Source organism: Pinus tabuliformis, chromosome 3_2 (assembly GCF_031772625.1).
Source record: "Pinus tabuliformis cultivar Carrire ecotype Pingquan chromosome 3_2, CPIR1, whole genome shotgun sequence".
Lineage (NCBI taxonomy): Eukaryota > Viridiplantae > Streptophyta > Pinopsida > Pinales > Pinaceae > Pinus > Pinus tabuliformis.
The window spans coordinates 509,482,337-509,491,427 of record NC_142302.1 but is presented as its reverse complement, the minus strand read 5'-3'; the positions used below and the strand labels follow the sequence as shown (position 1 = coordinate 509,491,427).

General features: G+C 38.2%; 1 protein-coding gene across 1 annotated transcript; it reads left to right on the top strand.

Moving 5' to 3' along the window:
* The first annotated feature begins 2,645 nt into the window (after positions 1 to 2,645).
* On the top strand, positions 2,646 to 5,013 carry LOC149181548 (putative pectate lyase 18). Its single transcript, XM_089418348.1, has 5 exons — positions 2,646 to 2,887; positions 3,536 to 4,172; positions 4,254 to 4,357; positions 4,469 to 4,607; positions 4,700 to 5,013. The coding sequence occupies exons 1-5, from the start codon at positions 2,679 to 2,681 to the stop codon at positions 4,919 to 4,921; spliced, it is 1,311 nt and encodes a 436-aa protein (XP_089274474.1). The 5' UTR covers positions 2,646 to 2,678; the 3' UTR covers positions 4,922 to 5,013.
* Positions 5,014 to 9,091: the final 4,078 nt, after the last annotated feature.

Sequence of the window (9,091 nt, the reverse complement as noted above, 5' to 3'; positions counted from 1 at the left end):
AGTTGGGTTGTGGGAGCTATTGGTCAAAACTGCGCAATCCATAGAGAGAGTTCGAGCCCGGACAATTCTGTGCAGTTTCTGAGCTAGTTGAAGAGCGGGGAAGAAGGGATGGACATGACAACTTTGTTCAATTCCTGCACTGGTTGCAGAGCGGGGAAGAAGCGCTCGCAGGACAGGAAAACTCAGTGAAATTCCTGGGCTGGTTGCAGAGGGGGAAGGAAAGGCAGGACATGAAAAATATGCATAGTTTCTGGGATAGTTGTAAAACAGGCAGGATGGGCAGGGCATGACAATTATGTGCAATTTTGGAGTTTAGTAAAGCTGAGGGTCACAACTCAAGTTCTTCTCTGGTTGACCAACGTGAGGCTTGATGGAAGGTCTTGCAGGAAGCATAAAGTTGGTTGGCTTCCAGGACAAGTTCTGCACAATTCTCAGAGTTAGTCAGCTCGCTCATTTCTAGAATTGCGTAGAGAAAGCTGCCTGGAGGATAACCTCTAGATATGTGTAGTTCTAGGAAGCAGTGTAAGGTCGCTGAGATTGGGTCCGGTTGACGGAGAGTTGTCATTTCGACAGATTTTCAGGAAAAATGACCAAGTGTACTCGTGCAGACACGACAATGTGATCACACACTTAGCGTGACTCCACGACAGGACACTTCAAACCAACAAGATAACATGTGCTCAGTGAGACTGACTCGAAGGTTGAGAGTGACAAGTGCGACAGTTGAAATATGTCTTCGAACGACTGTGATGACACTTGTACGACAATGTTTACGACTTAGTGTGTGAATGCGACCAATGTCGACAAAGTGAAAACAACTCATACACACAAAAACAAACCTTGAAAATGTCAGAACAAACTTGCAAGCATGACATAGTGATCAACATGCCAAAAGACGACCGGTGATTGATCGAGCAAAGAGGGTGTGAAAACTCAACAAGAACTCATGGGATGAACACGAGTGTTTGCAACCATCAAAGAGAAAACCAAAAAAAGCTCCGAAATTTGGATGTAGTCCAAAATTTTGGAGAGTGTTGTAGCCGCTCCAACAAAACCTATTACCATGTCCTTTAATTACAAATTAAAAGATAAAATAGAAATAGAAAAAACATTGAAAATAAATCCTAATATGAAAATATATATTTATTACACATTTTGACATCAAAGTGAAGATAAACTTCAAAATATTTTTTTAACGAAGATGAAAGTACCAAATGAGGGATGAGGTACTTTTTAATTTAAAAAATAATTAAAATGTTCACTTTTTTCGGTTGCACGAAGATGCCATAACACAGTTAAATGGGCGCAAAGAAAATTTGACCGTCCTTCATAATGTGTGGCGTAGGGTCTGAAAGGAATGTATCTGGATTGGCTCATGCAGGGCACCTAACTAACGATACAGACAAAACAAATAATCTAAAAACTTCGCTTTTTGTCCGCAAAAGAAATAGTTAATGAGGGGAGGAAATTTGAATCTCTATGTCACAAAGTGTGATATAGGGTCCGCACTAATTCATCTGGATTAGATTGTGTCTTCGCATGCACATAGCGATTACAGGCACAGAGAATCACCCTTGTCTTATCTGCTTCGGCTGCACGAAACAAATCTTCCATGTATGATTTTTATTCCATTCATCTAAAGCCACTTCTTCATTTATAAGGTTTTTTTGGAAATAAAATGCTCCTCTGGATGGGTTGGTCGGCGACTTCAACCGTTCAGAATCTGTAGGTCATTACACAGTTGAATTTGACAAGACCTTAAAAGACTAATTTTTGGGCCAACGTCTTAAATTTGTGTGAGAGATATGAAGTATAAGATAATCTGAAGGTGCAGGTGAACAAATACCATGTTAACTATGGAGCAGATTTCACCCGAGGTCAAAACCTGTAGCAAAGTTTTTCATGCGTTACGGTGGTACTAAATCCTTAAAGCCCGGGAAGAATCGATTATGTGCATAGCGGAGTGAGATGAATCTGAAGCAAAGTTCCTTTAATTTTGGATTTGCATGTGAAGCAAGCCAACCATAGCTGTAGGTCCTGTCGTGTATTTTGGAAGGATTTGCAATTTGGAAATCGCCATTAGCTGGCTCAATTCTCTGTATTTTGGGTAGTTAATGATAATAATTTCACTTTCTCTAGAATTATGACAGGGGTGGAGTTAATCTCATTGCCGATATGGTAGTTTTGAACAACCGTGATTTTTGGCTATCCATTTTTTTAACAGTGGTTGTCGGGCGTTATCCCGGTAAAGTACTCTCACCCACATGGTAACACTCTTCGATGCACAATAAAGATGAGTTGGCCCCAACATTAATGCCCAACTCCTACATAGTTTATTCATTTAGCAATTCCCAATTTCTTATATAAGAAAGGACAAGGTGTTCATACAGATTCGTGCACACGAGCTGAGTTCAACACACGTTTGGTCATCTTATGTGTAGTCGACTGGCATTAGTTATAATTTATAGGAATTAGCCTAGCAGCTTGTTATTATGATTTACCATATTTTCTTCTGAAACTAGTATACTCCATGTCATAAGCTCAACAGAGTCTTCTCTTGCTCAATATGTTGTTGGCAGAACCGATTCAGCAGAATTCTTGTATAGCAGCCAATTAGTGATATTCCCATCGTTCTAATCTGCACATTGCAACATCCTTGGCCCACTTCTGTAACCAAAATGTCTGGCTATCGATGTGTACTGTCATTGCTTAGTTTCTTTGGAATGTTTTGCGCTCGTTCTTCAGCAGGCAAGTCATTCGAAATTTTCGAAAATTTGACAGCGGCTGTGCTTGGTCAGCCTGCGGCTGTATCTGGTTCTACAAATACTCAACAATCTGCAACGAAATATGGGGAGCAGCCCGAACGGGTAGCTGAAGCGGTTGAAAGGTAATTGGTCTCCGTCATGCAATGCATAATTCAGTTAATATGGTAATTGAGACAGATGTCAAATTGCTGACATTTGTCTCCTTCATGAATGAGTAGATTAGATATCGTCTACAAGTAAGGCTTTATAGAAATTTACAGTGTTGAAAGGCGCAGTTTTCTGCAATGCCATTCAATTCACCAGGGCTGAACTTTATGTTAAGATAGAACTATTTTAACCACGGGAGGGATCGGATATGTCGAAGTGTGCTTACCCTAAGTTGCAAGATTAGGACAGTTGAATTCTTGTTTTTATTCTATATAAAGATTGTTCCAGGTATGAATAATAGGCTTACTGTTTTTTCACCTTGTTAATGGAATACGATTATTCTCATTTAATTTAATGGATGGATAACATGAAAAAGCAATTAATCTAGTGGTCTTAGTGCATGGTATGCTACTTGTTTTAGTGCATGGTACTTAATATTCGAGGAAATGATATTTTAGACTTGACTAGCTGCAAAAACAACTTGTATCGAAAAGTTTGAAGGTGTTATGGAAAACAACTAATCTATAATGTGCGTTTAGGGATTTTAAGGTGTTATGGGCTTGGCTTACTTAACGAAATATATGTTGGGAGCATTAACGGTTAATTGATGGAATGTATCGCAGGAGCATTAACAATTCGAGGAGGGAGCTAAGTTATTTGTCTTGCGGAACGGGGAACCCCATCGACGACTGCTGGCGCTGCAATCCAGATTGGGAAAACGATCGAAAGAGGCTCGCAGATTGCGCCATTGGGTTTGGCAGGAATGCCATTGGAGGGAGGAATGGGAGGATTTATGTTGTCACAGATCCCAATGACCACGATGCAGTCAATCCCCGGCCGGGTACCCTGCGCCACGCTGTTATTCAAACAGAGCCTCTGTGGATAATTTTTCAAAGAGACATGGTCATCCAACTCAAAGAAGAGCTTATCATGAACAGTTACAAGACAATCGACGGGAGAGGTGTAAATGTCCACGTTGCCAACGGTGCCTGCATTACGGTACAATACGTTCACCACATTATCATTCACGGGATTCACATCCATGACTGCAAGCCTGCAGGAAATGCCATGGTAAGGGATTCCCCAGGACATTACGGGTGGAGAACGAGAAGTGATGGAGATGGAGTCTCCATCTTTGGGGGAAGCAATATCTGGGTAGATCATTGCTCCTTGTCAAACTGTGCAGATGGACTCATCGATGCAATCCTGGGGTCGACTGCAATAACAATTTCAAACAACTTTATGACGCACCATGATAAGGTTTGAATCTTAATTCTAGCTTTGTAATATTAAAGGTTCAAAATTTCCTCAATCCATTTAGTGACATATAAATTGTGGCAGGTCATGCTCCTCGGTCACAGCGACGAGTATATGCAGGATGTTAACATGCAAATAACGGTTGCCTTCAACCATTTCGGGGAAGGGCTCGTCCAACGCATACCCAGGTACCCTAACGATCTGATTTCACAATTTTTTATTTGTGTTTCTTGTGTTAAGTCCAGAAAACCTTTTAGGTCAAACTTTCTCTGTAAAACAAGTTTAATGCCGAATCGCAGATGCCGACATGGCTACTTCCACGTGGTGAACAACGATTACACACACTGGGAAATGTACGCAATCGGTGGAAGTGCGAACCCAACAATCAACAGCCAAGGCAATCGATTCCTCGCACCTGTCGATCGCTCTTCAAAGGAGGTAAACGTTGCTTCCTCATTTCTGCTCAATCTATTAGTGTCGAAACTAACAGAGTGAGTAGATGGAATTGATGAATATGAATGGCCGCACAGGTCACGAAGCACGAGGACGCACCGGAAAGCGCATGGAGGCGGTGGAATTGGAGGTCAGACGGAGACCTAATGTTGAACGGAGCGTTCTTTACTCAATCGGGCGCGGCCGCATCGTCGAGTTATGCGAAGGCTTCGAGCCTAGCAGCAAAGCCATCGTCTCTGGTTGGCTCCCTCACAGGGAACGCCGGTGTTCTGGCATGCCGAAGAGGCACCCGCTGTTAATCCTAACAACAGTGCGATGGACATAGCCACTCTCAATCTCCCTGTCTGTCCCAATTAGCTTTTCGGTAGCAACTTCTCTTTCTGTAGTGTATGTAGTGAGCACTCTTTCATGTGAGAGCATAATTTGACGAAGCTCTTCCACTTTTCAAACATTGAGCTGCACGAATATACCGCTCTCCTCTTTTATGTATGAGAGTTAATGCGCAGGCGTAGATGTGTTCTAGATTGTCGATTGCATAAATAATGTGTATGTACAGTCATTTATATAAGTTTTCGATTCTATTTCGGTGTCCATGGATAGTATTTTCATACTAATTCTCATGGGTTATTTTTTCTTCTCTCTTTTATTTCTCATGGGTTATTTCTTTTTCTTTCTCTTTTACTGGTAAAACCCAAAACCCATTTATGGGGTATTGTTCGGAAAATGTAAATATCGCAGGATTTATTTATTTATTTAGTTTATTGAGTCATTTTAAAATTAACATAATAATGACAGCTCAAAGTTGCTTCAAATTGAATATTTAATATTGAAAAGACCATGGAATGGAAAATAACTTGTCATACTTTACCATCTCACCGAAAATAACCATCATTTAAAAAGAATAACGATGAATCCTAATTAATCTATTTACTTATTAAGTGTTTTAAGATCTTTGTAAAATAAAAATAAGTTAATTTTAAAAAATTTACATGGTTAAGAAATCTATTATTATTTCAATATATAAAATAAATAGCTTTTTCATTTACATATGGATTTTCCTTTTTGATGGTATATGAGATGTTTTATTAATGAAAGAATGAATTGGTTTTATATAACAATTTTTCATTTGCATATGGATTTTTCTTATTGAGGGTGTATGAGATGTTTTATTAGGAAAAGAATAAATTGCTTTCATATAACAATTAAGTTATTTAAATATAGGAAAGCATATATTTTTATTTATTTAAACTTGAACTTATATTATTTTATAAAATATTATATATTTTTAATCATTAAATTATTCAAATTATTAGTTATTTTTATTTGTGAGGTAAATAAGAAAAAGAGAAAAAAGAGAAAAAACCAACTTGATTAAAGCTTTGCTCAAAATTACTATTTTTTTATCATTAAAATAAATATTAAACAATTCAAACTATTTTCATTAAAGAAAGAAAGCACTTGGATTAAAGCCCTTCTCAAAAATGTTATATCTTTATCACTAACATATATCAATCTTAAGCACCGATCTAACATGAGCTTAGAGGGATCAAATTTCTTTAGGTGCAAACTTATTTTAGAGTGCAAAAACCAATATGTAATTTTTTATTGTTTAAATTATATTTTTGGATGTTATAGAGATTACCTAACATATGCATTAAGTCATTTTATCTACCTACATTAAACTTGTTCTTTATTATTAATATTTTTTAAGTATATTTCAATATTACTTCATATTAAAATATTATATTATAACTTATATTGGATATTTTATTCTATACAATATTAAAATATATTATTTTTAACAATTTTTTTCTATATTAAAATATTTATTAACAATAATGTTTAAACATCTTAAACATATTTTTTTTACTTCCAGTTACTTTATATGAAATTATAACAGACATTTTATTTTTATTTTTTTATTGTAATCTACATTTTTTTATTTTTATTTTAAGTTTCTGGCTTTAAGTTACTGCAGCATCGCCTTCTTCCTCTTCTAACAGTTCTACTTGCTTTTACTGAAATTATGCTCTCCTTGCTTTTACTGAAATTATGCTCTCCTTCCTTTTTCTTTTTGTTTCTGTAATTATGGTCTTCTTCCCTTCTCTCTCCTCCGTCCCTTGTCTCTCCTCCTTTTTTCTGACCTTCTTTCATAAACCAGATATTCGCTGTTTCCTACGGCTCCAGCTATTGGCTCTTTTCTTCGCAGAAAGCACTGGAACCTGTTATGCCCAGCGATTGGCTCTTTTCTTCGCAGAAAGCACTGGAACCTGTTATGCCCAGCGACCCAGTCACAGTAAAATTATTCCCCTCAGAGTTCGTTGAACCTACCTACTATCTAGTTTCATCAAACGTAATTAAGGTCAAGAAAATTCGTCCCTGTCGATGAAAATTCGTCCCCAGTCGATCAAATAACTTGCTGCACAGAATTCACGTGAAGCAGTGAATAAATAGAGGGACCCTTGGACAATTGGTAGCGGTCGAAGGGAGGACCAAGTGAGGAAGGGCTGAGGCTTCCAAACGAATTTCGGGCTCTGCTTTCATGTCAAACTTCCCTTTCCATGGCTGACACCCCGGGTCCTCCAATGGCCCAACGGATTGTGGATGGGAAAGGGATTAACGTTACCCGACTCTCCCAGATCTCCCTAGCAATATGGGTAGTTGGATTTTGGGGAAAATCAATCAGGCAGTATGCTCAACATTGTATTCATTAAATATTTATTTTATTTTTTCAATAAATAGTTATATTATTATTATTGTCATTTAATTTTAAAGTTATAATTAAGTCAAATATTAAATTGGTGTATAATTTTATTTGTAATTATAAAAAAAATAAATAACAATTTTGAAAAATTATAATATTAAATTAAATATTTTAAAAATAAAAAATCTTTTTAAATCTTTTTTATACTTAATACATAAAAATAGTTTTTAAAATAAATTTTATTAATAAATAAATAAAATATCACACAAATTTATTCAAATTATCACAATAATATTGAAATACAAAATATAAGATCCATGAATGTACAAATGTCATCCTGTGCCATTATATCACTCAATCATGTATGCACAATGTATTGTTAATGTTGTGTATGCCACGTACGCCGAAGGCCTATATGCTACCATGCGTTGCTTTTCCACTCACACATAACAATGATTTTATTATTCATGCAATTTTTTTTTTCACTTCTTTGGTCTATTAGTTATATTTAAAATTGAAAAAAAAAATAAATTTTAAATAGATTTATAAGATGAATGAGTAATTTTTTTATTAAGGTTATTTTTATATTTATAATACATATTAGTGTTTATTTAAGATGTGATTATAGGGTGACGGAGATACGAAACCCTTTATTGTCGGCGCTTGATACAGGTTAGGTTTTTATTTGCAAAACCTATGCCCATAACAGAGTTTATTTATCCCTCTCGAACCGCCTTTGCTGACCCCTGATGCCGTTTCTTTTTGGAGCCCATTATGTTTGACCCCATTTACCCTCCGTCGACGCCTACACTCTTGCTCCCGTGATACCGCTGTGACACTACCTGCTCCCTTTTCCACAGTCGGTTTAGCATTGACAACGGCGGTTTACAACTCCCAACTGGCATGTCATTTTTGGAATCAGTTATGGAGTTTGATCAGGTTGACTGCTCAGACGACCCCTTCACTGATGTCTCCATCTGGACATCCCCCCCGCAATCTCAGATGGGCTATTCCCCCATAACAGTGATCGGCCGGATGTCCTTGTGCCTCTGCCATCGATATCGGGTCCCTCCTACTCGGTCGTTACCCTACTTGAGGACCCCCCCACTTGGCCGACTTTTGCTACTCCTCCCCCATCGCCAACATCCCTATAGTTCTTGGCAAGATGCATAGGCCTTGACCTTACCAGTGGCTCCTCAGGTCCTCCACACCCTTCATCCGCTGGCTCACACTTCCCTTCGACTGCCCCTCACGGTGAACCCTCAGTGCTTCCACAAGAAACCCCTTTCGCTACATTTTTGGCTCCTCCCTTTGGTTGTTTTGCTCGCAGCCCTCCAGTTTTTGAAGCAAACCCTTTTGGGCTAGGACTGAATCCACTGAACCCTCAACAGAGTGCTCACAGGTGGAAAATATTGACAAGGGCCATAGGTTGGGGAAGAAGCAAAAGTGCGTAAAGTCCAGGACCTAGGACATTGCACTTCGGTTGGGGGAAGATATCTAGTGGGGCGAAACCATGGATACCGCTAATTGATTCTTGGTGGGTAGGGTTTGTGGGAGGAACTACATCGCAGAAAGGGTTAAACAATGGACAACAGAAATTTGGGGGCATCATATGGAAAAGTTTCCCTTTGTACAAACCTTAGTCTGGGGGTGGTTTATGTTGCGCTTTGCTGGAGCTGAACACACCAATTGGGTATTATCTTCCTTTTGGCACATCGAACAAGCGCCCATGCTCCTAAGACGATGGAACCCTCTTTTCGACCCT

Coding starts and splice junctions, on each gene's coding strand:
- LOC149181548 (XM_089418348.1), top strand. CDS start 2,679: ATGTCTGGCTATCGATGTGTACTGTCATTGCTTAGTTTCTTTGGAATG. Junction 4,358..4,468: donor CTCGTCCAACGCATACCCAG/GTACCCTAACGA, acceptor GCCGAATCGCAG/ATGCCGACATGGCTACTTCC. Junction 4,608..4,699: donor TCGATCGCTCTTCAAAGGAG/GTAAACGTTGCT, acceptor ATGGCCGCACAG/GTCACGAAGCACGAGGACGC.